This window comes from Carlito syrichta, unplaced genomic scaffold (genome assembly GCF_000164805.1).
Source record: "Carlito syrichta isolate Samal-C Ts95f unplaced genomic scaffold, Tarsius_syrichta-2.0.1 Scaffold307203, whole genome shotgun sequence".
NCBI classification, from domain to species: Eukaryota; Metazoa; Chordata; class Mammalia; order Primates; family Tarsiidae; genus Carlito; species Carlito syrichta.
The window spans coordinates 619,775-647,585 of NW_007251299.1; the positions used below are offsets into that span (position 1 = coordinate 619,775).

General features: G+C 44.2%; 1 protein-coding gene across 1 annotated transcript; it reads right to left on the minus strand.

Moving 5' to 3' along the window:
• Positions 1 to 1,948: 1,948 nt before the first annotated feature.
• SAXO1 (stabilizer of axonemal microtubules 1) lies at positions 1,949 to 27,811 on the minus strand. Its single transcript, XM_021715582.1, has 2 exons — positions 27,632 to 27,811; positions 1,949 to 3,338 (listed from the first exon to the last, which is right to left on the minus strand). Exon 2 carries the CDS (start codon positions 3,202 to 3,204, stop codon positions 2,335 to 2,337), a length of 870 nt encoding a protein of 289 aa, XP_021571257.1. The 5' UTR covers positions 3,205 to 3,338; positions 27,632 to 27,811; the 3' UTR covers positions 1,949 to 2,334.

A 27,811-nucleotide genomic window follows, 5' to 3' on the forward strand; every position in this document is an offset into this window, starting at 1 on the left:
GCAAAAAATAATAATAATAGATAGTAGGGGAGGGCTGGTTCCTTAAGTCCAAGAGAAGCAGGCAAGACCAGGATGTCCCAGGGTACCTGGACCAGGGTACCTCCATCTACCTGGAGTCACCATGAAGACTGCCAGCAGCAGGTCATCACGAAGTTAGAGCTCAGAGGAAATTCTTCAACCGACTGGGGCTCTGTACTCTTCAATCAACCAGGTCAGTCCTCTCTTTCCCTTCCTAGCAATTAAAAACAGAAAAGCTGATTAGCCTTGATGTTGTTACCAAGCACTGTCAGATAACTATATTCAAAAGAAGGGAGGGAGAAAGGGGGAGTGTATGAGAACCAAAAATCCTAACCCACCAAAACAGACCATGTCTAAAAACATTGAATCTGCAGGTAGCAAGATACTACTATTATTTAGGAATGCGAAGAAAAGTATCAGGAGAAACAGATCATTTAAAATTGTCCTTCCTGAGGAAGTAACGATGGGAGAGGGCCAAGGGGCTGAGACATAAGAGGTTACTGGATATTTATAAGCATTTTAGCATCATTTTTCAAATCATATGCCAATATTCTTTTGACTTGTAAAACAAAATGAAACAAAAACAGTCAAACCTGCCCTTCTTAGTGCTCTTTTGCTTCATGGACTCCAGTAAGCTCAGACAAAATGTGGTTTGACATGGTTCATGGAGCCAGGAGACTTGAGACAGAAGATAGGAGGTTCCTGGTGTTGCAAAAGACCTGAATTCCCACCTTGGCTCTGCTGCCCTGAGCTGTGTGACCTTGGGCAAGGTGTTTAAACACTCTGAGCCCCTCTACTCCATAATGGCAGGCATCTACATCCTATAGAACCAATGAGAGGATTAAATAATGTAGACCCCAATGCAACTAAACTCATGGTGAGGATGCAAGCCTGGGTCAGGTAGGTAAGAGCCATGGAAACATCGAGTCCTAGATAAAATACAGGCTCCCCATCCATGAACCAAGCCTTGAACCTAGGCCTGAGTCTCTCAGACTGGAGCTCAAATCTCCTCACCTTCTCTACACTGCTCCCAAGTTCTCTGAGACCATGGAGTATATTTTAGGATTCTGCAGACTCAAAAAAAAGGTGAAGTCCCAGGCATCAGTCTGCGTCCCTCTGTGTGAGGCTTACCCAGACCCATGAGCCCACCTGACTCCAGCACAAAGTCTTTCTTCAATTCTGCCCAAGTAAGAAAAAAAATCTTCAAATTACTTGGCTTTCTAGGGTCCTCTTAAAAACAGTACTTTCTCAATTCTGCCCAATTTTTTTTTTTTTTAGTCTTCAAATTACTTGGCCTTAGAATCAAACTTGGTAAAACCTTAGGCCCAAGAGAGAAAACTCCAGGGCAGAACCTGGCTCACCACTGTGTCAAGCTTTGTCACAGATCTGGTCACAGCTGTCGTTTTAGGGCAAGCAGGCCCCGGCTTCCCAGAAACCAGCCCAGCCTGGGGCAATTTTTTCCAGACTCTGAGCGTTTAGAAGAGCCAGCAGCTTCTGCCCACAGCTCAGGGCCCAGCTGCCAACTACTCGCTTGCCAAAAGTGCCTTTTCTCCCTCCTTTCTCCCTAGAATCAGAGCCTGCACTGGTTTGGGGGTGGGAAGAGGTCAGGTAGGCCCCATGCACCCCTGGGATTGACATAGCACCTCCTCCTTCCCTTCCATTCCCTGAAACTAAAGAGAGCCACACCCCATCAAAAAGTGCCATTCTCGCTGGTGTGACATGCAGTGAAGAGGTCAAAAAGATACTCTGTAAATCCCTGGGCACAGAGAACCAAAAACAAGACCCCAGACCAGGCCCAAGGCACCCCCCACCAGTACTGGGATACAATGGGGACTTGAGTGCACAATCTCCCCAAAGGTTCCAAGCAACACAGACTACTCTCTGCACAGATAGCGCCTGGTGGTAAGCACACTGACCTATAGTTTCAATCCCCCCCAAAATGCGATTTATTCTTTTATTTCATCCTTGGCAAGGGTTAATCATTACGTCATTTTGTACAATGTTTAAGTTAATAAAATACATCTGGATCCGAGAAAAACCTCATAGAGACCAGCTTTGATTCCTTGAGCAGAAAGTAAGAAACCAAGGGGTAGGGGGTGGCAAGACAGTAGAGGGAGGGTTAAGGGGAGCTAATTTGCCAGTTATTAAATGTCATTTTCCTTGAGTCAAGTGATTCACGTTTTATTCAAGGGTCCTGGAAATGGTGATGAAGATTATTTTTTCATCTTGGGGAATTCTCTTTTCTGTCCAACAAATAATTCTCAATCATCTGCTTCTAAAAGTATTGTGCAATTTCCAAATAATCGTTTTTTAAAATCAGGCCAACACTGCCAACTCCCTCCGGTGGGGGTTTTCCAAATCTCCCGCAGAAAGACGGCTGCTCAGCCGAGAGCCTGCCTGGGAAACCGGCCTATACATCCGATGTCCAAAAGCATCCACTTCCTGAAAGATGTAGCCGGGGGGCTCTGGGTATGAAGCTGGGCACCTGCCCATTTCCTTGGGAGTAAAGCTGACGGTGTAGGTGGTCTGGCCCTCCACGGGGACATTTTCTCGAGGGCCGGGCAAGGGGGGCTTGCAGCTTTTGGTATTGGTGGGTGGGTGGGGCACGTAGTGAGCTCGAGCGGTGGTCAGGCAGTCCAAGGGTTCGGTGGGGAGGTTCAGGTGGGGGGTGGGCTTGACTGGCTCCGTGCGCATGCTGGACCACGGCTTGTAGTCATCCTTGGTGGTGGTGGAGCCTTCAAAGCGACCGCTCTTCTTAATCGGGAGCACTGGTCGGCAGGACTGAGCTGGGGCACCCTTAGGGTATGTGTAATGAGCCTGTGCTGTTGTCAGAAGATCCATCTTCTCTTCTGGAGGGATATAGGTGATGGGAGCTTTGGAGAACATCTGAGGCGTTGGCCAGGCTTGGTACTTATCTCGAAACTCAGTCACATTGGAGAAAGGCACGTCTAGGCAAGGGGGCCTGGCCAGAGGTTTCAAGCTCTTGGCAGGCTCCCCCATCAGGCCCCGGTAGGATTGTTTGTGAGTGGTGAGGCTCTCAAAGGGGACTTCAGAGGGCCTGAACTTCTCTGCCTCGTGCACAAAGCGCTTCTCCACGGGGTGGGCCACGTAGCTCATCTTATAGTTAGTCAGATCCTCCAAAGGGATGTTACAGAGCTTTGGCATGGCCAGAGGTTTACAGCTCATGGTGTTCACGGGGCCCTTTATGGGGAAGTCATCCTGGTGTGTGGTTCTACTGTCAAACTTGGTTGATGTCGGCCGGTAATTGTGCGGTGGACGAAGTGGTTCTCGTCTCGGTTGGTTCCAAGGTAAATAATCAGCTGAAATCAAAGCACAAGAGGTCGTTGATCATGAAGCACGTGATAAAAGGGCCCCAAAGTCACACGCCAGTCTCCAATGAGGTGCTCTTTGAGACAAGAGAAGGATAGAGCTCTGCTATCGCCTCATCCAAGAGCTTGATGTTTCAACTTGATGGTATTTGTAGGCTACTGTATGGAAGAGACACATTTACAGGAGTTCTTATCACACCCCATAATGCGGCATGCAAGGATTTTAGAGGGTCCTTGGTCATGGAAGGATCCAGGGAATCTGTTCCTGCAGAGTTCAACCACTGACTAATCCTGACCCGGGAATACCTTCTTTTGTGAGTAAGGTGCCCTCTCTGAATCAGCATGGGGTGAGTGGGAAGATGCATGTGATATAGGGAGATCGGGGATTCCCAAGGCGCTGCTGGTGGGTCACCACCCAAACCAACCAGGTCTACCTGGTATTATGCGGGGTGACAGTCATTGTGTCCCTATAATCCTCACGTCCCGTCTGCATAAATCAAACATGCTGCACTAAGGGAATGCAAGCATTGGATTGGCTGGTGAGAGACCAGCAGCTGCCACTTGTATAAAACTTATTATAAAATGGTCAGTGTTCTAATTAATTTAATCTTCCGACAGCCCTAATAAGCAACTACCATAATGCTTGTTTTACAGATGCAGAAACAAAGGCACAGAAAACTAGGGAAGTTGCACCAGGTCACTTGGCTAGAAGTGGAAAAGCATGAATTCGAACCCAGATCCAGATCTAACCCAATCTATTCTCCGGTTCCAACAATTAAGGAACACAGACTATGTATCAGTCACTTGTGTTCAAGCTTTCCATATATGACCTTGTTTTATCTTCACAATAACTCTTTGTGATGACTATTATTGTCTCCAACCTACAGATTTCCATAAGCAAGGCACAGAGAACCTAAGAAGCTTTCCCATAAGCCATATAATTAGTGAGTTGAGTTGAAATTTAAATCACATCACTGACTCCAAATCCATGCTCTTCTGACAGCTCAAATCGTAGTTAGGAGGACTATATTTCCAGATGAAGTAAAGGTGAAATAAAAATAATAATAATAATAATAAGGAAAGATATGCAAGAGGACAAGAACTTCAAAATGCTTGAAGAATGAATAAGACTGGCAGCCATACCTACAGGTTGTCCATTTCAAGAGGAGTCTCTGCTGTGAGGTTGGAAGACCCAAGATAAAGGGAGACCTGGACAAAGGAAATCTGACTAGAAACAGTCCCATGCCTCTTGAGGAGCAGACACTGTCTTTGGGTAGCACCACAGAGGTTTTCAAAGTGACTTTACCAGCCAGGCGCCGTGGCTTGCCTGTAATCCCAGCATTTGGGGAAGCCAAGGCAGGAGGATTGCTTGAGCCAGGAGTTCGAGACCAGCCTAGGCAACATAGTAAGACCTCATCTCTACAAAAATCAAAAAATTAGCCAGGCATGTAGTCTCAGCTACTCGGGATGCTGAGGCGGAAGGATTGCCTGTGCCCAGAAGGTCGAGGCCGCCGTGAGGTGTGTTCATGCCACTACCCTCCTGCCTAACAGAGATCCCAACTCAAAAAAAAAAAAACAGGACAGCTTCAAGACTGAAAGCCCAGGTGAGAAAAATGGGTTAGCAAACCATACAATTCAGCCACCTCAACACTGCTGCCACTGTTTTCATCTGTTTGGCTCACATCCAAGACCTGTACTGTCCCACTGTGCCCATAAATTACCAAGCCTAAAGAAGCCCTGGATGGACTCCAGGTGAGCCCTCTGAATCCTCAGGGAATTCTCTTGCTTACTGCTTTACAAAGAGAATAAAAGCAGCTTCCCAGGAGCTCTGGGTAAGATAGCCAACACTAGTAGAGTCTGCAGATACACATTGGAAGGCTTCATTGAAGTATAATGTGCATAACAAAATGCACCTTTTTTTAAAAAATCAGGGTCCCAGCCTGTCACCCAGGCTGCAGTGCAGTGGCACAATCAAGTCTCTCTGCAGCCTCAACCTCCTGGACTCAGGCATTGTTCCACCTCAGCCTCTCAAGTAGCTAGGACTACAGGCAGGTGCCACCATACCCAACTCTTTTTTTTTTTTTTTTTTGTAGACATGAGGTCTCACTACATTGCTTAAGCTGACCTCAAACTACTTGGCTCAAGCAATCCTTCTGCCTCTTTCTTCCAAAGTCCCAGGATTACAGGCATGAGCCACCACGCCTGGCTGGTATCATCTTAAGTAAACAATTCAATGACTTTTATACAGTTGTTGTGTAACCATCACCAAAATCCAATTCTGGGATATTTACATTTTGGATTGACATGCCAAAAATATCAATCATCCCCATTTGCAGTCAATCTTCAGTCCCAGCCCTAGCCCCAAGCAACAGTTAATTTGCTCTTGATCTTTATAACTACGCATTTTCTGGATATTTCATATAAATATAATTACACATGTAGTGTTTTACAACTAGCTTCTCTCACTTAGCGTAATATAACAGGTTCATCTATGTTGTAGCAGGTATTACTAGTTCATTCCTTTTATTATTGAATAGTACTATATTATATGAATATGCCAAATTTTGTTAGCCCATTTACCAATTAATGGACGTTTGGGTTGTTTCTACTTTTTGACTATCACAAAAAATTATGCTATGAACATTTGTGGAGAAGTCTTTATGTGGACATACATTTTTATTTTTCTTGGGTAGATAACAAAGGGATTTGCTAGGTTATATGATAAATCCACGTTTAGCTTTTTAAGATACTGCCAAACTTTTCCAAAGCCGAAAAGTTGACATGCCATCTTACATTCCCACCAGCCATGTATAAATGTCCTAATTTCTCCATGTCCTCACTAACACTTGTTATTATCTGGGTTTCTCATCATTATTATTATAGACATTCTAGTGGGTGTTTAGTGATGTCTCACAGTGTTTTTTTTTTGTTTTTTTTTTTGAGTTGGAGTCTCACTCTGTCGCCCAGACTGGAGTGCAGTGGCCGCTCCTGGCCACCGCAGCCTCGACCTGCTGGGCTCCGACGATCCTTCCGCCTCAGCCTTCCAAGTAGCCGGAATTACAGGCATGCGCTACCACGCCCGGCTGATTTTTTGATTTATTGTAGAGATGAGGTCTTGCTGCCCAGGCGGGTCTCGAACCCGCGGGCTCAGGTAATCCACTCACCTCAGCCTCCCAAAGGCGCGGGATTACAGACTGAGTCACCCAGCCGAGCTCACAGTCTTATTTACATTTCCCTAATGAATAATGATGCTGGGTATCTCTGCGTGTGCTTATCAGCCCTTTATATCTTTTTTTGGTAAAATATCCTTCAAATTTTTGCCCATTTTAAAAGTAGGTAGTTTGTTTTCTTATTGAGTTAGAGGAGTTCTTTGCATATTTTGGATACAAGAATTGTACCAGATATGTGATTTTTTTTTTTTTTTTTTTTTAGAAACAGATGTTTCTTTTCCATCAGGCTTATTTCCATGTTGCTTATGAGTCTGTGGAAAAACAGATTGAGAACACTTCATGGTTTTTCCTACCCACTCAGTGGCCTGAACACTGGGAGCTGCAGACCAGTCTTCCGTGGCAGGCTGAGCGCACCACTTCTGTAGGAAATCGCTGAACAGCAAAGACGGCACCTACCACTTTCAGACCAGTCTGCAGCCTCAGGCTGAGTTGCAGCGAACTCAGGTGCAATCCACTCACCCTGAAATTCCTCCTCAGTCACAGTTTTTCAGCAGCAGCCCGCTCTTCCTTTTCAATCTCTTCGGGATCCCTGTAGAAGTAGAGATCAGACATAACCTCCCACGGGTGTTCACGGAAGAGGGTGCCACGCATGCACAGAACTTCCCAAGCCAGCATCTACCACATCTGACCCACTGAGTGCGCTCCCTTGTTGCACAGGATGGCAATGTCCACATAGCACAGAGGAGAGTCCGTGTTACACAGAGCAACGGTGGGGAGGTTAACATAAGATGCCTCTGTGAGAGGCTGGTGGTCAACCCTGAAATCAGTAATCACCAGCAGATGCCCCCCCCCACGAAGGTTGCCTGGGTCTGGTTGGGGAAGGTTCCAGAAGCAAAGCCACCAAGCAATCGAAGTGGCGCCAGTGGCAGCAGCAAAATTCAGCACAGCCCGCTGACCAGTGTTCCTGGAGGATAAGACACTGACATCAGCAGGGTTTTCAAGGGGCTGCCAGCAGAAGCTTCTCCCAGTTCTTCTTCAGATTTATGATGTAGACACCATTACTTTTTTTTTTTTTTTTTTTTGGTGTGCAAGCTGGAGTACAATGGCACACTCACGGCAACCACAGCCTCGACTTACTGGGCTTAGGCAATCCTTCCACCTCAGCCTTCAAAGTAACTGAAACTACAGATGCACACCACCACGCCTGGCTAGTTTTTGTGATTTATTGTAGAGAGGAGGTCTCACCAAGTTGCCCAGGCTGGTCTCAAACCCTAGTCTCAGGCAATCCTCTCACCTTGACCTCCCAAAGTGCTGGGATTACAGGCTAAGCCATTGTGCCCCACCCACTCTTCCTTTTATGGGTGTTCTGTTCCATTTGGAAGTCAAGGTGGGTGTCCTCTAAGTGGGTTCCTGCTACAAGGAACTTGAGGATATCCTCCTCCTTTATTTGCTGGACATAAGAGCTCTGGACGTTGTGACAGTTTCCCTTTAAGTTACAATAGGAATCCAGAACAGCACCGTATGGAACCCTCTCTGGGCAGCATGGAAAGACAGATGTGATTTACAAATATTTTTTCCAAGCCTATCAGTTATCTTTTCATTTTCTTAATGGTGTCTTTTAAAACACCCAGACTTTTAAATTTTGGTAAAACCCAATTTACAATTTCTGAAGGAATCATGCTTTTGATGTCTTATCTAAGAAATCTTTGCCTATTTCAAAATATCATAAATTTTCTTCTATGTTTCATTCTAAAAGGTTCATAGTTCAGCAAACCCATTGAAGTTTTTTATTCTTTAATTTTGTGCATGTGTAAGGTAAAAGTCTGAGATCAACTCTTTCTATATGGATATCCAATTGTCCTAGCATCATTTATCAAAAAGACTATCCTCTCTCACACTGAATTGTCTTAAAATCACACCTAAAACTCAACTGACAATGACATCAAGGTTCATAACTATACTCTCAATTCAGCTGCATCGGTCATTGTACCTGACTTTACATCACTACCACACTGTCTTCATTATTGTAACTTTGTAGTAAAGTTTTGAAACCAGGAAATATACATTTCACCTTTGCTCTTATTTTTCAAAAAAAAAAAAACTTTCAGCTATTTTGATTTAGATTTCATACATAAAATTTAGGACCACCCTGCCAATTAAAAAAAAAAAAGACTGACCATTGCTAGGCCATTGCCGCAGCCACTGCCTTACTAAGCTGTGGTGTGGCCATGTGCTCTTTGAGCTATGACCAGACTGTTTTCTTAAGCTTTGGCTCCCTCCCCCACCTTGGGGAGGTGAAACACCTCTTTCTGTGATTTGCTTTCTAAATAAACTAAATTTTATAATCTAAAAAAAAAGACTGATGGGATTTTAATAGAGATTGCATTGAATCTATAGATTCAATGGGATACACTCCATTTTAACAGTATTGACTCTTCCAATCCATGAACACAGAATGTCTTACCATTTGTTTAGATTTTACTTAATTTCTCTCAGCTCTGTTTGTAGTTTTCTGTGTACAAGCTTACACTTCATTTTTTTTTAATTATTCCAAGTGTTTTATTCATTTTTAAACTATAGGGGAAAAAGTGTTTTCTTTATTTCATTTTAGTTGTCAATGCCAGAATTTAGAAACAATTGATGTTTATCTTGCTGAATTCATTTGTTAGTTGATAGCTTTTGTGAGTTCCTTAGTATTATCTGCATACAGGATTATGTTGTCTGATAATACAGTTTCATGTCTTTCTTTAAACCTAGATGCACGTATTTATTTGCTTCTTTTTCTGGTTTTATTACACTGGTTGGAACCTCCAATCCAATGATGAATAGAAGTGGTAAGAACTAGTATCCTAGCCTTGTTCTCAATCTTAGGGAGAAGGCACTTGGTCTTTCACATTAAGCAAGATACTTTATAAGTATAGGGATTTTTGTGAATGCCTTTTATCAGGCTGAGGAATGTTTCTTTCTAGTCCTAAAACTTATTGAGAATTTTTATATGTATTGGACCTTGTCAAATGCTTTCTATCAACCAAGTGGTTTTGTCTGTCACCTTATTAAGGTAGTATAGTATATGAATTGACTTTCTGGCATTACACCAACCTAATCCCACAGTTTTGTAAGTATTGATTCTATAATTGTCTTTCAAATTAGGAGAGAAGAAGTCTTTTAAGTGATTAAGACAAAGAAAGAGAAAAGTATATATTTACCTAATTCCATTTATCAGTACATTTATTTATTTGTATGAATTTGTGTTACCATCTGATAACATTTTCTTTTAGCTGGAATGACTTCCTTTAGTATTTCTTGTAAGGTAAGTCAGCTAACTACGGCTTCTCTCAGTCATAGTTTATCTGGGAATGTCTTTATTTTGCCTTCATTTTGAAGCATATTACTAGGTACAAAATTCTTAGTTGACAGTTTTTTCTTTCAGTACTTTGAATAGATCAACCACTGCCTTCAGTCTTCTATTGTTTCTGAAGAGAACTTAGCTGTTAATATCATTTCCTTGTGTGTGATAAGTTGATTCTCTTCTGCTTCTTTGTAAATCTGTTTTTGGCTTTCAGCAGTTTGACTCTAATGTGAACAGGTGGGGATCTCTTTGTGTTTATCCTATTTGGATCCTGGCTCTTGAATGTATTGATCAATATTTTTCATGAAATTTGGGGAGTTTCAGCAATTAATCCTTCAGGTATTTTTTCTGTTCTTTCTTCTTCTTTTGGGGCTGCCATTATGAGTATATTGGTAAAATTTAAGGTATTCTGCAAGTCTCTGAGTTTGTTCATTTTTCTTAATTTTTTTCTGTACTTCAGATTTGATCATCTCTAATTGATCTATCTTCATTTTCACTGATTCTTTCCTTCAACCAGCTCAAATCTGCTGTTGAGCCTCTCTAGTGAATTTTTATTTTAGTTATTGTTCTTTCAACTCCAGAGTTTTCATTTGGTTCTTTTTTTAATAATTTCTCTTAGCCGGGCTCAGTGGCTCAGCCTGAAATCCCGTGCCTTTGGGAGGCTGAGGTGAGTGGATTGCCTGAGCCCGTGGGTTCGAGACCCGCCTGGGCAACTTGGCGAGACCTCATCTCTACAATAAATCAAAAATTAGCCGGGCGTGGTAGTGCACACCTGTAGTTCCACCTACTTGGAAGGCTGAGTTGGAAAGATCGCCGGAGCCCAGCAGGTCAAGGCTGCGGTGGCTGGGAGCGGCCACTGCACTCCATCCAGTCTAGGCAACAGAGTGAGACTCCAACTGAAAAATAATAATAATAATATCTCTTTATTGGTGCTCTCTATTTGATGAGCAGTTGTTATCATACTTCATTTCTCTAGACCTGAGGGGTTTTTTGTTGTTGTTGTTGTTCTTTGTATATATTTATAATAGGTACTTTGAGATATTTGTCTGCTAGCTTCAATACCTGGATTCTCTCAGATATATTTTCTATTGACTGTGTTTTTTCCTATGTATCAGTCCTACTTTCCTGTATCTTTTCATGTCTCATAATTTTTTTGTTAAAAACTCAACACTTTAGATAATATGCTGTAGCAATGCTGGATTCTGATTCCCAGAGTTGTTATTTTTGTTTAATGACTTCCACTAATTCTGTAGAGTCTTATCTTCCTTGCAATGTGTGGTCACATTGCATGATATTTTTGCTTATATTTTCTTTTTTAATTGTTTTTTTCTTCTTAAACCTGGCTTCCTAAGGACCATCCTATGTCAGCCTAGTTTAGTGGTCAGCCAACGATGAGTCAGAAGTATACTTAAGCACCTTAAGCCAGTAAGTTTTTCACACTTTGCCAGCAGATCTAACCCACACACAAAGATCAGGTAGTTTACACGCCTGAATTGACGATTATTTTCTTCTGGGCTTTCTCGTGTTTGCTCTGCATAGGCTCTAGGTTTCACATTCAACCAGGGATGATGAGTAGATAAAAAGGCTCCACTCTGATCCCTCTTGAGCCTGCACACAGCATTGTGTGTACACAGCCTTCCAGACCACCAGGAACACATGTGAGTTTCTCAAGGTCCACAGTGTCTGTCTCATTCTCTGGATATCCCTGTTAAATTTCTGGCTGGTTTGCTGGTCTGTTGCTTGCTGCAGTTAGCACTGCAACTTCAGACTAACTTAGAAGTTATCTTCCCTGATATTTTGCTATTGAGATCACTCTTGTTTTTATCAAAACTCCTGGGTAGGCACTCTATTCCCAGTCTGCCTGTTTTCACAACCCAGCCTTCCCAGGCAGAATTACCACACAGCTGGATGGTTAGGGACAGGGGACAGTGGGAATGGAACACAGACTCCCGGTGCTCATAACCAAGATTCAGTAGTTTTTCTTGAATAAATGCTTCTTCTTTTTTTTTTTTTTTTTTGTATGCCTTTGGCTAATTTCCAGAGTCTTGAAATGGTTGTGTTTTACTGTTTTGTCCAGTTTTATCATTGCTTTTTGGAAAGAGGCTTTGCCAAGCTCCTTACTCCACCACCCCAGAAGTCCTGACCTCCCCTCACTCCCCAGCTCCAGGGAACACTCTTAGGTTTATTTTAGGCCAATAAATACTACCAACTATTTATTCAAAATTGGCTTCATTTTTAATTGAAAATCTAATCTTTCTCCAAGAGCCATTAATGGTTCTATCAGCATCTTGAAAGCATTAGGGGCCTGAGAGGGAACCATCTTGCTGAATACAAACCACATGTTCCCCCCCGTCCCGACTTCAGGCCTCCCTGAAATGGGGGCATCTACCTGTAGATGCCTACACTCTGCCTCAAGGTACTAGGGGGTGGGTAGAACAGGGCTTTCCTGGCCCTCATCTGTGATGGATGAAGTGTTAAGAAAACAGGTTCCTAAGCTCTAAGTTGCCTCATGTGATTTCTGATACCCAACAATACATTTGAAACCACATTATTATCCAGCCTCCTGACTTCCTCCACCCAGCATTTATTACAAAAAAACCTCCTCAGGACCCTGAAAACCTCAGAATTCCACACGACCAACCATTCACACACCAGTAAAGCCCTTCAGGGCCAGCGTGTCATGCGGGTAATTGGCAAGAACCTCTTTTAAAAGGGATTCCATTCAATAATGTGTCTTTTAAAAAAAACTTAGCTAAACCTAAAACTGAGCATCGAGTAATTACACTCTCAATCTTTTCAATTGCACAGTGTTTTGAAAATGTCACAAATTACAACCAAATGCTGCCGGAGCATAGTTTATTGGTGGTTTTCTGGACCCCAGTAAAGGTGCTGGCCATAAGAATGGAAAGGAAAAAAAGTTTGCATATTTTTCCTGTGGAACCAATGCAAGCAGAGCATATAGACCAAATATTGGTGGCACCCATTGCAATATACATATGTAATGACCTTGGTATTTGTTTTTTTGGTTTTGGGGGGGCGGTTTTGGAAAGAGAATCAATATGTGGCCAGAAAACATGAAAGTTGCTATGGAAAAGACTAAAACAGCAAGTTTCCACAAAAGACAAACAAGTTATCCAAGGGGTGATACAGCAAGAGATAAGGCAAGGGGGTGTCACCCTCTCACATGTATGAGGTTATTCAAGACTGACCCAAGAGAAAGGTAAATGTCATGCGCCTTCTCTAACCTCACTCCTGGTCCTGACCATGATTCATACAGTAATAGGCTGGGTAGGGAATTGGGAAGATCTGCCAGACTCTGTTACCTGCAGCCCTTGTAAGCAATGGTTCAGAACCATTCATTCACTCGTACCCTCCCCTGATACCCCTTTGTTGTACCATTACCTGTGCTACACACTGGGAATACAGATACTGGGTATTCAAAGCCCAGTTTTGGAAGCCATTATTTCCTGGAGGAGTCATGGAACAAATACACCATTTAAATTAACAGACTGTGATAAGTATCTGTTATGGTCTGAATGTCCCCCAGAATTCACATGTTGAAACACCATAGTGGTAAAGAGAGGCAAGGTGCTTTGAGAAATGATTACTTCATGAAGGCTCCACCTTTAGGGCTTCTATAAAAGAGCTGGAGGGAACGAGCCTAGGCCCTTTGTTCCCTTCTGCCTCTCACTATATGAGGACACAGCAACCAGGCACCATCGTGGGGGCGGAGACCAGGCCCTCATCAGACACTGAACCTGCCGGTGTCTTGAGCTTGAACTTCCCAGCATCCAGAACTGTGAAAGATAAATTTTGATTATTTATAAATTACCCAGTGTCAAGTATTTTGCTTGCCATAGCAGCACAAATGAACCAAGAAAATTATTAACACAAAAATATTGCAAACTGGCACCCACGGGTTAATCTAACTACAAATACATTTCTTTTCATGACACATGGATCTGTTTCTAAAATCTGAATACCAAAGAAATACTATGAAACCCAACCTGAAGTGCACATGTTCCCAGTTCAAAAACCTTGCCCACCAATGCATGTCTAGTTCTGAGGAGTTAAATGGTATTCACTTATGAATTCTGTTTAAGGAGGCAAGCAGTTAATGGGTCCCAAAAGCTTAGAGAAAATGAAGAAAAATAGGATTTTCTCAACTTTAGGTTTATCGGTAGGGAGAAGTGAGTTGGGATTGCATTTTAGCAGTGACACTCACCCTTCTGTAGCTTCCAGAGGGAGTTTGAGATGTAGCTACCTAGACCAAGGGAGGAGTATGGAAAAGCTGTGGGAGGGTGGGAGGGACCGAAACATGAGTATCACTTGGTTTTTTTTCTCTGTATGTCCATGTATATGTATGTTCTTTGAGGGTAGGTACCTTGAGAGGAGGAGTAGGGAGGACTTTTCTTTAAACACCGCCACTGGACCTCCTGCATCCTTATCAACCCCGAAGGCAAGCAAGGAACATTTTTCACGCCCAGACCTCTCCTGCACCTAGGGCAAGGTAGGGAAGGGGAAACTGAACAGAGCAGGCTGTTGCTCTCATGAGCCTCTCACTGAGCCACGATTCATAAACCAAAGGAGCGCAAAGAGGGTACAGAAGAAAGGAGAGTTTGCAACTGGACATGTCCTCTTGGGTCCCTTACTCCCTTCCCCTACCGAAGGAAGGCACTCACTTCCGTTTCATCCCCTGGTCCTACCTGCTCAGTGCCTGTGGTGTCCCATATTTCTGGTCTCCCTGTAAACATTGGATGAAAAGGGAGAAGAACACGTGGTAGAGGCAAGAGTGCCGCCCCACCTTACAACGTACCTGGTTGTAAGCACGCCTTTGTAAATCACCTGTATGGTGCCTGCCGTGAAGGAGTAATCGGCAAAGAAAAAGACGGACAGACACCTGCCTCCTTTGAAGCTTACAGCCTGGCTGAGGAGACAAGCATTAAACAAAACTAAACTTCACAATGAATGACAAGACAGGGGAGAGCAAGGCACCCATGGAGCGTCCAGTCTGGCATGGGGGAAAGGCTAGGAATGTGATATTTCAGCTGAAGGCTGAGTGCCCTACCAAAAAGCAGAAGGCTTCTATATAGAATCGCCCGTGCTAAATGCCCTAAGGCAGAAAAGAAATGAAGGAAAAAACTGAAAGAAGGTCCTGAGGCTGGAGCAGACGGGTCCAGGGAGGAGAAGCCAGGACCTACAAGGCATCAGGGAAGACGGTGAAGGTTTGGGATTTTACCTGAAGAACCATCATGATTTTTTTTTTTTTTCTCAGCATAAAGATTTATTGCGTAGCAAGCAGGGGACTTTTGGGGGGGGTTTGTTTGTTTGTTTTTTTATCAATATATTTTTTTATTTTGATATTGTGGGGTACAGTTAAGGGTTAGGTGTACAAATATGCTTCGTTCGGGCACTCTTGTTGATAAGGGGTGTCTCCCCATCCCCAGACTGGTATTGACTACCGTTAATCCCACCTCCCTTCCCCTCCCCCCCATAGTTTCCCACCACTGTTAGTCCTTTTCTTATAGTATTATGATGGATTTCGCAGCAACCTGGATGGAACTAGAGTCTATAATAGGAGTGACCTCTCACAGAAACAAAGATCTGAGTATCACATGTTCTCACTCATATAGTGGACCTTGAACATCCATCATGATTATTTGAGGTGTTTTAAGCAGAGGAGAAGTTAGATCACATTGCCATTTTTTAAAGACCTCTCTGCTTCCTTTCTGCGAAAAATGGATAAGAGTCTACAAGACTGGAGATATACTCGGGTATGTGCCTAGGTGTAGACAAGGAGAAGGTGGGATTAGGGGTTTGCCAAAAGGAAAAGAAAGGAGAGAGAGTTTAAGGTGTTGGTAGGAGATGGACTGCAAAGACATAACAGGGATGCGGCAAAGATATTCCAGGGGAGGGCAGGCACAGGAGAGGCTGATGATGAGAAGGAAGGCTGAGGCCTCAGTGGACTAGAGGTTCCAACGGAGCTAAGGACTGTCCTGGTGGGAGTAGATAAGAGAACAAGCCAGAAAGGCAGGAAGTTAGCGTGCACAAAGGCTTCAGAGGTGGGGCCATTTCGGGGTACGATAACATCCAGAAGTCCAGAATGTGGGAGTATGGCTTGAAAAAAGGTGGCTATGGGGAGTGTTGAAGGAAGAAGCTAAAGGTAAGAATGTCCATCACCTAAGCCCAGCTCGTCGAGGTTGCAGGTGGCCGTAAGCGTGGCCACTGTACTCCAGCCTGGGCGATAAGAGTGAGACTCCAACTCAAAAAAAAAAAAAAGTTTCTGAAGAGGCCTTGAGTCTCATTTCCTGGGAGAGGCAGAGTAGTTCAATATGCGGGTCTTCCGGAAGGATAGAATGAGAGCTCCTTCTAGGGAGATTCTTACATCCCTCCAGCCTCAGTGCTTGACTTGAATAAATAAAAGCAACTTTCGCCATAGTCACTGAGAGGTCTCTGTTCAGCGTGTCCTCCCGGGGCAACAGAGAGCTTCATAAGCATGAGTTCTGGAGGACAAACTTGGCCTCCAGTCCTACGGCCTCAATCTTTGTGGCGGAGCACCCTAGCGTAGCTAGCACAACACATGACTGCCTATCTTCTCTCTCCACTATGCTAGAGGGTCAAAGGCAAGTCAGTATGCTTCCTTTAGAGTTCCTAGGAACATGCCTGGTAGGTAATAGATACTCAGTGAAGAAAGAAGCAGTGCCATTGATATCAAGTTCAAACCCGGCAAAACTAATGTAGGTGTTAAAAGTCTACATAATGGTTACATTTTGGTTGGGTAGGGTGCCTGAAAGGGAGTGGTAATGTTATATGTCTTGATCTGGGCACTGTTTATATGGGTGCATTCAGTAAGAATTCACTGTCTGTATAATTACAACTTGTACACTTTTCCGTATGTTACATTTCAATATTTTTAAATGAATGAATCAATCATTCAGACAATGGTAGGAACCAACTCAGCTTGAACTTGAAATACTTCCCCAATGTAGGATTCAAACAGCAAGCTAAAACAGGAGTTGGCAAATATTTTCTATAAAAGGCCTGAAATTAAGCGTCATAGGCCACAGGCCATAGATTTTCTATCACAACTCCTCAACTTTGCCACGATGGTATAGAAAAAAGCCACAGATAATGCATAAATTAGTGAGTATGGCCGTCTTCCAATAAAACATGTTGATGAACACTGATCTTTGATTTTCATGTCATTTTCACAATCCTGAAAGGATATCCTTTTGGGTTTTTTTCAATGATCTAAAAAATTTTTAAACCATTCTTATCTAAGGAGAGCTAAGAGCTCTCCAGCTACACAAAAACAGGCCGCTAGGTGGATCTGGCCTGCGGCCGACCCTTGCGCTAAGAGGGTATGCATATGAAACACATTTCCTGGCCTGCACACAGGCTCAGCCAGTCTTTCACCCAGTCTGCCCCTCCAGTGCTCTCCCACCTTTATAAGTAGGCAAACACTCCATCTTGTCACCACATGGATATTTACTGTCCCGAGGTTTGATGGGATCCACTCGACAGACAGGATAGGAGTTGTAATCTTGTTTATACGTTGTGAGCAAATCCATATTCTCTTCGCTTGGGACAAACTGGTCATGCTGGTGGACTGTCACTGGTACCACTTTGTGAGGCCCAAAATCTCTCCTGTAAGGAAAGTAAGTGTGCGTTGTTGGGGTCCTGGGCTTGGAATAAGACTTATGTTTTCCATCCAGCCCAACTCTACACACATTTGCTAGAAAGTCAACTGCTCTCACTCCACTATTCCCCCAGATGTTCTCCCTCATCTTCTACCCTGTCCCCCCACTGCTCTTCTTCCTCATCCATTCTGCCCCCCAACTGGTTTTCCTCCTCTGTTTCCCACTTTCAAGATCAGCCCCTCACCACTTCCTCCTCAGGTGGTTTCCCCCTTGGCCCAGACCTTGGCCATTTCTCACAGGGCCAGGTGGCAGGCTACCACTCAAACCTCCTGCTTCATTCCTGCCCCTTCCACTTCAATCCTGATAGTGTCACCAGAATAAACACTCTAAGTGAGAAATCAAATCCCCAGCTTAAAGATCGCCCCAATCAAATCCAACTCTCTAGCATGACATAAGCATTCCTGGAACTGGGCCCTGCCTCGTGCACACGACCGCCACCCCGCCCGACCACCCTGCTTTCCAACCACGATGGTCACTCAACAGACCACTCTTCGTTGCTGGCTCGCTCCACCTCCCTTCCACCCATCACCTTCACTGTGGAGCTAGCTTCTCTTCCTCTCAGGCACCACCACCTCCCTCTGGGTCCAAACACATCGCTTTTCCTGCTAATGTTTATTTCCTTCCCCTTCTTGACCGTAATTACAGAAAACCCAGAAGGGAAAAAAAAGCACAGTAAATAAAGACCCTGAGTCTTTCATCTCTCTGCTGTTTGGGGTCAGCAACTCCCATCATTTTGGGGAGTATGAAAAATAATAGAATGAAAAGAGCATGATGGTTTTCACGAAACAGGAAGCTGTCCCTTCCCAAAGCATTTCATAGTGACAACAGGGCCCAGATGTTCACTGCAGCGTCATCAAGAACTACCAGAAGAACCCAGGGCTTAGCTTGGGCTTGTGTCATTACCAGGGCAGTCTCAACTTCCGACTTCTCAACACTAAGATTTTCCCCCCAAGGGCTTATGCTTCACACAACAGACTATTTTTGCCTGGGACTCATTTATCCAACTGGACAAGGGGTCGGTACATTTTCCCTGATGGTGCTTGCCAGAACAGCTCCACCAGGGGAAGGGGAAGGTTTCCGGACAGGAAAACATTAGGCGCAAACACCAATAAAACCTACTTCCCGGCTGAAATCTGGAGCAGCATTACTGAGCTATGCTTGACTAGCAAAGGTAACACGCTCCACGGTAATCTGTCTTGCATGAATTATACGCATGGTTGTCAGTAAACCCAAACCGGGTCCTGAAAGTGCTTGGTGGCATGGGAGGAGGGAGTTAGGAAGCAGGAGAATTAGTCTCTCCAGGGCTCTAAGGAGGAAATGGGAGATGCTTCAGTTGAACTCCTATAATACCCTGCGGGTAGACTTAAAAATACATCCTAGCAGCAGTTATAGGATGGTCAACCTAGGTTCCCTCCCAGAGGCCCGACTGGAAGTCGACCGTGTGTATCGGGGCTTATGGAGGGCTGGGTTGAACAAAAAGCCAAGGGTCAGCTCCACACTTCTACTCTTCTTAGTGAACAAGTGTCTCATCCCAGTGTCTGTTAAGTACTAAACCAAGGACAGCAGGGAACTAGAAGGGTAAGACTTTAGGCTGAGACAAATGGAAATGCCCAGAAATCCTGTCTGAAAACCAGTTAATTGGAAGGAGCCTTTAGGTCAGAAAGTGTGCGTTCTAAAGAAAGTGCTGAAAAAGGAGTTGGCTGGGATTATCATGCCTATAATCCCAGCATTTTGGGAGGCTGTGGCGGGAGGATTGCTTGAGCCCAGAAGTTGGAGACCAACCTGGGCAACATGGTGAGACCTCGTCTGTACAAGAAATCAAAAAAATTAGCCAGGCATAGTGGTGCACACCTGTAGTCCCAGCTATACAGGAGACAGAGGAGGAAGGATCACCCGAGCCCAGGAGGTCGAAGCAGCCATGAGCCATGACCGTGCCACTGTACTCCAACCTGGGCAATACAGTGAGATCCCAACTAAAAATAATAATATTATTATTATAAATAAATAAAGTAGCTCCAAGGGAGGTTGAGCCCTCCTTACTCTCAGAAGAGATGGGTTGGGGTTTTAAGGCACCCTGAGAGCATACATCCCTAAACCCTTATATGCCCATGTTCAGTGATGACCACCAAAGCCTTCAGACCTCTCTAAGGAGCATAGGAGATACCCAGGGCAAGCAGTAAAGAATAAAGCCAATGCCTGAGCTGCTGTGCTGAGCCTACCCAGTCTCAGAGCATCCAGGCGGGCTTTTCAACAGTGGCACGCCATGCTCAGAGACCCTGCAACTGGAGACCGTGGCATCCTCTTTGTGATAATTGCTACTGAGGGAACGAACTTCCTCTCAGATTTGCTGCAAGAGTCTTCTTTCAAGGACTGCCAGGTTCTTTGACAATGAAAGCACACTTGATATCCCTATCTCCTGCTGCTTCCACAGAACAGACAAACGTCTATAGCCAAACTCACCGGTTCATGGTGAACTTAACAACCGAAAACAACTGAAGTTGGTTTCTCAAAGACAAAAGCATCAGCCAAGCATGTTGGCTTTTGCCTGTAATCCCAGCATTTTTTGGAGGACCACTTGAGCCCAGAAGTTCCAGACCAGCATAGACAATATGGCGAGCCCTCATCTCTTCAAAGATCAAAAAATTAGCCAGGCATGGTAGCACACACCTGTCGTCCTAGCTTCCTGGGAGGCTAAGGCAGGAGGATCGCCTGAGCCCAGGGGTTTGAGGCTGAGTTGAAGCAGGATTGTACCTCTGTACTCCAGCCAGGGCATCAGAGGGAGACCCTGACGATGACAATGAAGGAGAAAGGAGGAGGAAGAGGAGGAGAAGAAGAGGAAGAGAGGGGGAGGGGAGGGGAGGAGAGGAAGAAGGAGGAAGCAAATGTAGCAAAACAGCAAAATACTTGCTCACCACATTTAGGGAATGAAATTGTTACTGACTCTCCTTCCCTGGCACAAAACTTAAGTTCCTTTGTAAACATGCACCTATGGTTAAATTTTTTGATCAACTATGGAGAAATATACTATCTACTTCTGAAGAGAGGAAAATTTTTTTAAGGTTTGATTCATTTGTACCCCACCCAAAAATAGTTACCGTGGCTTAGAAGTGAATTTAAGCCGAATTCATGCGTTTCCTCGTTATGTTTTTATGTTGAGAACCTTCACTGAAACCTAGCATTAACCACAACATAACTGCACGTCCCCGATCACACATAATCTTGCAGCCTTTAAGGTCACGTAAAAGAAAAGCCTGTATTTTATTCTTCCCCAAAATTGCTCAAATTGTGTAGCTTTTTTTTTTTTTAAGGGCACTCGATTTCCCCTCTCTTCCTGTGGTATTTCCTCCGTCCTGTGCCCATCGTGACTAAGAATCAAGAAAAAAAAAAAACTGGTCAAAGATGTAAGTGTCTTTTTAGTAAGCAGCTATAAAAGTTATATAGTATGGAAGGCCAAGAGTCAAACTCAGAGTTAAGTAAAGGTTAAAGTGGCCCTGCTGTGGAAGTCATAACAACTTGACTTCAAATCATTTGGCAAAGCTAAAGAAAGGTGTTTGACAAGAATCTGACAAAAGGAGAGAGGAAATAGCCTAACAGCTAACTAGGGTCTTGAACCTAGGGGGAAACGGAGATTTTCACCGTGACAGAGGGGCTATGCAACACTATTTTCAATGTCTATCTAGGAAAACTTCAGAATTCGTTAGTGTGTCCAAGGAATCAATCATATTAAAATGCAATCCATTTAAAAAGGAGTCTCTCTTCTTGGCCAAAGCCAATCTCTTTCATCCATGCCTCGAAACTCCTCCCTCCTTCTTAAGGACCCTCATCTGGGGACCACCTGCTAGACTGTGGTTTTACCTCTTCCTCCCGTCTCCTTTCTCCCTTGCGGGTTGTCTTCCATCTTTAAAGAACAAAAAAAATTAAAGATGGCACACCCTTCACTTGGCTCCGTTCTCCTCCAGAAAGGGTCATCCACAAGTACAGACTCACTTTTCTCACCTGCCACTCTCACCCTACCCACCAAATGATTCTCCTCACTCCTTGTCCGAGCCAAGGTCTCCAAGTAGCATCATGTTTCCGGGTCCCACCACTGTTTCTCGTCTTTATCCCATTGTGCCCTCTTCATGGCATCCATCTTCTAACTCATTTTGAAACACTTTCTTCCCTTGGCTTCTTGACACCACTCTTCATGATCTGGTCTCCTTCGATCTTCTCTATAGAGTTTTGCTCTTTGTCAACCGATTGACTGATTTCATTATTTCCACATGTAGCTCTCAAACATTCCAGGGTCTCAAAAGGGATCCTCTAAGGAAACTAATCTGTCATCCCAGGCAAGCTGGGGAGTTCATCTCAGTACACTGAGAAAGATCTCTCAGCTAAACCACAGAGCTTGATCCATGTCCCCGATCCTGATGGGAAACATGGAGTCTGACTTATCTTGACTACAACAGATCAGATCCCAAGCACATGCCCTCCGGGCCCCAAGTTACACAGTGCCTAAACCTCCTCTTTTACGCTTTCAACTCCTCAACCCCCAAGAAGGCTGAACCTAACTTCTGTCACTATTTCATATAAGTGCTGGACAAAATATTAAAAACTATCTGAAAGCACTAAGAAGTAATCCAAACAGCCAGATCCCATGGGCAGAAGAAGAAAATGGCACGAGGTTAAGTCTTCACTGCTTAAGTTTCCATTAACGACTTAAGATGGCTTAAGACGCAAAGCTTCCAGCCTGAAGGTAGGCTCCAGTCAGTGCCCGGAAGGGCAGCTAAAAGGCTTGATGAACTTTTCTTTTTCTTTGTTTTTTTTTTGACTTTTAAATTTTTTTTATTTTAAAATTGTGGGGTACAATTCAGGGTTAGATATCCAAATATTCATTGTGCGGGTACCCTTGTTGATGAGGTGCGCCCCCGCTTCCCCAGACAGATTCCCACTACTGCCAATCCCACCTCCCCGCCGCACCCCCACACCCCTGCAGTTTCCCACTACTGTCAATCCTTTTTTTAATAGTATTACAATAGTTGTTCAAGGCCTACTTATTATTATCTTTTCTTAACTAAAAAACCAGAGGTCTGTGTCTGAGGCAACCACAGGGACTGGAAAATGAGAAAAGAATCCTGGAAAGGAGAGAACCAAAGACAGGAAGCCCCAAATTCTGTATATAACCTGGGCCCAATCTGCTTGACCTCATGTATATGAGGCAGACTTCAAGCAAAAGATAAGGAACTGAACTGGGATTTGAGTTGCCACCCAAGACACAGAGTTTGCACTTTGAGTCCAATCAAGTTACCTGCCTACAAAACAAACAAAAAACAGCTCTTCGGAGGAGTGTTAAAAAAAAAATCTAGAGTGCCCACAATATAATAAACAACATTCTCAATGTACAGAATCAATCCAAAATCATTTGATATGCATAGGAAAATCTGACCTACACTCAAAAAAAAAGGACAATTATGGAGACCCATCCCAAGCTGATCCAGATATTGAAATTAGCAGCCAGGCACAGTGGCTCGCGCCTGAAATCCTGTACTTTGGAAGGCAGAGGTGGGAGAATTGCCTGAGACCAGGGGTTCTAAACCAGCCTGGGCAACTTGCCAAGACCTTGTCTCTACAATAAATTTTAAAAATTGGCTGGCTGTGGTGGCACGCACCTGTGGTTCCAGGTACTTGGAAGGTTGAGGCAGAAGGATCGCCTGAGCCCAGGAGGTCAAGGCTGCAGTGGCCATGAGCGTGCCACTGCACTCCAGCCTGAGTGACAGTGAGATTCCAACTCAAAAAAAAAAAATGAAATTAGCAGACAAGGATTTTAAGCTGCTAGTTTAACCATGCTCCATGAGGAAAAGCAAAATAAGGTCATAATTAAAAGATAGGAAATCACAGGCACAAAATAGAAGCTAAATAAAAAGAACAAAACGTAAATTCTAAAACTGCAGAATCCAATACATGAAATAAAACATTCACTGAATGGGCTTAATAGCACAGTGGAGGTAAGGGAGCAAAAACTCAATGAACTTGAAGTGAGATTAATAGAAACTATCTAATCTGACACACGGAGAGGGAACAAAAAAGACTGGGGACAATATATGAACGGAACATCAAAGACTGAAAAGACAATGACCAAAATGTCTACAGGTCTATTCAAAGATGCAATGTCTACACAAAGACAATCCAAAGGCTCTGAAACTGCCCAGGAAAGTCCAGTGCTGAGAACTTGGTCTGTGTGTCTTCACATCCATTCTCAGGCCCAGGCTATGGAGGGCAATTGGTACACCCCAGTGGTACAGCTCTTAGCATAGACATACGTATTTGAACAACAACAACAACAAAAAAATGGGTAAAACCCGATGGGTAGGGTGAGACTCAAGTCTGCTACCAACTTTCTTGCTTCCTTCCTGGCTTTTGGAGAGGGTGCCAAATGTCCGTTTGCTTTTGTCTCTTCCCTCCCTTCCCTTCCTCAGTTTACCAAGGAGTCTTGTCAATGAATTAGTCTATGCTACCAGCTCCCTGCCCTCTGCCTTTTAGCCGCATCCATCAAGTTTGAACCCAATTCTGTCTCCCTATCCCCCCCACCCCCCCAGCCGTGCCTCCATTCCACGTTACCCATGGCCCTACTCCCTTCAGGATAAAGGTCTAGCCCCATTGAAGACTCATCTTTACCGCCTGAGGAGATTTACTTTGCCCATCTTTAGGGAGCCAGTTTAGCTAACTGAACGTCCCAAATTGGGGCCCAAGTGTTTTCGATGATGACGTGCCTAAGAGGAAATGAGGCTTGAAGTGCAAACCTCTTATTCATAAATTGATCTCAGGTCTATCTGAACTCAAGGCAGATCTTATGCCAAAGAATTACCAGGGGCTACAAGAAACAGTTTCACACTAAAAAGGGCTGGAAATCGCAAGCATTCCCCTCATGGCACCTGCTGTAAATCCCTGAGATTTATGGTCAGTAAGAGTTGTGTGCAGCTGTAATCATGCCTCACGCTGGGATGATAACCTTTCCAGAAACCAGGTGTTTTTTGTGTCTGGGCTTAATCACCAGACCCAGCCAAGCCCTGGGCCACATGACTTTTTCATTCAGCAGGTGGGAGTCCCCTGTCCAACCTCAGAAACGAAGTAGGGTCAGCGTTTGGATAAAAAAGTTGGCCGGACACGGTGGCTCAAGCCTGTAGTCACAGCACTTTGGGAGACTGAGGCAAGAGAACTGCCTGAGCCCAAGGGTTTGAGACCAGCCTGGGCAACTTGGCGAGACTTCATCTCTACAACCAATCAAAAAATTCCCCGGGCATAGTAGCGCACACCTGTAGTTCTAGCTACTTGGAAAGCTGAAGTGGATCACCTGAGCCCAGCAGGTCGAGGCTAAGGTGGCTGTGAACATGCCACTGCACTCCAGCCTGGGTGACAGAGTGAGATTCTGATGCAAAAAAAAAATAGGTGGGATGCTCCAGTAATAAGAATCCTAAGAGCAGAGGGTGACAATCCGTGCAGACTCAGGGGTGTGCAGACACTGGGCTGACCTATTCCTTCCCCTAGAAGCTTCTCTACTTTTCCTGATAACAGCATATCTGTGTTCTTGGTCTGCAAACACTAGTGCCAAGCATGGCAGGCACAGGGTTGAGAAATGATGAAACTGAGGTAGTACGAGGGAAAGAATTGATGGATGCCTTCTGCTCAATTCCTCCTTACTTCTCTTTTTTGGGATAGGAAACAAAGGAGAAAAGAGATCTATGCCTGCTCTTTTTCTCTCCATGGGTAACAGTGGCCCTGCCACTTTTTTTAAAAGCCCTTAGGCTCATTAGCGACTTCTTCTGGAAATGCTTTCTGAATATGCATTCTTCCACTGTAGCCACATCTTGATGTAAGTGATATTTATTGATACTCTGGCTCTGATGGGCATAGAGGCCTTCTGGGTGATATGTTTGTTGTGATAAGCGACACAAAGCAAGAATAATTTAGGACAGGTCAGAGGGTGAGTTTTTGTTTTGCAGGAGGGAGGGTATCTGGAGTGACATCTAGAAGCTTCAGAGCTGGGTGAGGGGGCAGGGCTCCTGCCCCAGACCTAGGGTTTGTCCTCACTCTCCTAAGCTTAGTGGGCAGCTACCAAAGAGCATCCTCCAGCATCCAACCCTCACAGCATCCTTTTCTATACTTCCAGGACAGGGAACATAGCAATATCTGAAGCTCATGATACTTTTCATCTCACAAGGTGCTCTTGGTTTCCTGTGAATAAGGTATAAAGAGAGCTGGAGGCTGCCCGTGATGTTTGCAAGCCGTCCCTTGAGACTATGCTTATCTCTTTCTACCTATGACATGTCTCTTACACAAGTGCCTAGGACTCTTCCTTGGTGTCGACCAGGGTTTCTTGAAAGGAAATCAATGCCCAGGAATGGTCCACATCTCACTGTGGTCTTCAGACTCTCAGAGACTGAGGATGCTGTTTTCCTGGCAAAATGAAGCCCGAACTTTAGGATTCATATGGTTTAATGAGTCATAGATTGAAAAAAAGGGCACATAAATTAAATTTGTTAATACATCGGGACCCAGAAACACTGTGCTAAATCTTTTAAGATAAATGCTTAGAATAAATGTGATCTCATTTAAGTCAAGCATCAGACAAGGCCCTTGACACCCTTTCATTCTCAAGTTGCCCCTATCTAATGGCTTCCACCAAAGTCAAGAATTCGTTGGCTTTGTTTCTTCCCTTGCTTGTAGTCCTGCCCTATAATCCAGACACACACTTTCTGGGGATCTAGAAGATTGCAACTGTTAGTAGACAGAAGCACCTCCAACTCACAATCTCAACAGAGAGTGCTTCCAGTCCTGTTCTGGGGAAAACCTGGAGGCAGAATGAACTAGACTTGCTGTACCTTCCCCGGGTCATCTGGGACCTTTACTAGCACAGAATTATGAGGCAAAGGAGAGGCAATAGGAAGAAAAGTCACAGGTGTTGGGCACCTGCAATGTGCAAGCACTGTGCTGGAACAATCGATGTACACCATCATCGCTACCTCACAGTGATCCTGCCTTTTAGGGATAAGAAAATGGAGAAGGCAGGGAACACACCAATCTTTCAGGTCTCACCCAGGGATAAAACTATACACTCTGAGACCCTGCCCGATGGCACTCAAGGATGCTTCCACTCTACTGGATCACCAGACACAGGTCACCGCCTAGAGGTCACCAATCCCAACTTGTCAATGGTGGCTTCTGCTAGAGCCTTACAACACGTATAACAAACCTGAGACAGACTTTTTCCCCACCCCCTCCATACAGAGACACCTCTGCACCACTAATCCCCTGAGCCTCGTGGCTCAGCCTTTGCACAGACCTAGATCTAAACAAGCTTAGTTTGGAAGTCAAGAGTAATTTAAATATAACTATAAGAAAGGGATTGGCAGTAGAGGGACACTGCTGGGGGGGCGGCCACATAACATCAATAAGGCACCTGATCTCAAACCAGGCGAAGTGGGGACCAAAGGGAGGCCCAAACTTTACCTGTACGATGATCACTTGTATATCTAATCCTGAATTGCATCCCACATCTTTAAAATCAAAATAAATAAATAAAAAGGAAATATATTCTTTGCACATAATTCTTGGAGAATATTCAAGAGAATCCCAATTCAAAATTTACAGCATAATTTCCAAAAAAAATCTATTTTTTCCCCTCTATTATCATCACACACCACCACCACCCAAGGTGAGCTGGAGTCTCTCATGTGACAACGCTCAAACCCCTTTTTCAGCAACAGACCCTTTCTTTCCATCCTTTTATCATTTTCTTTAACCTCCAACCCTTACTATGTAGATCAATTTAGCCTTTCCCAACCTTTCACCCCAAGGAAGCAAGAATCCTTTCTCTTTAAGAGGGAATTTGGGAAAAACTGAGCAGGCTAATAAGTGCAAGATTTTCTTTCAGAGGCATAGTACATTAATAATAAGGCATGGATACCATATGTTGATACTGAACGTTAATGCGTTAATACGGTTCATCATTATAGTCATATTATCAATTAGAAATGTACGCTAATACTTTCGTGTTGTACCTGCATACATGACACTGTCTGCCCTCACCTTGATGTGGTCAGGCCTTCCATTGGTATGGACCCTTTCTGGTACACCAGTCTGGGCTTGAAGGACTCTCTGGGCAGGTAAGAGTGATAGACTGGGTAGTTCTCGGTGTATTCGGAGAGAAGACATGGTTTCTCTGTTTTATCATAAATCTTGGTAGGGAGATGTGGACAGTGGTGCCGC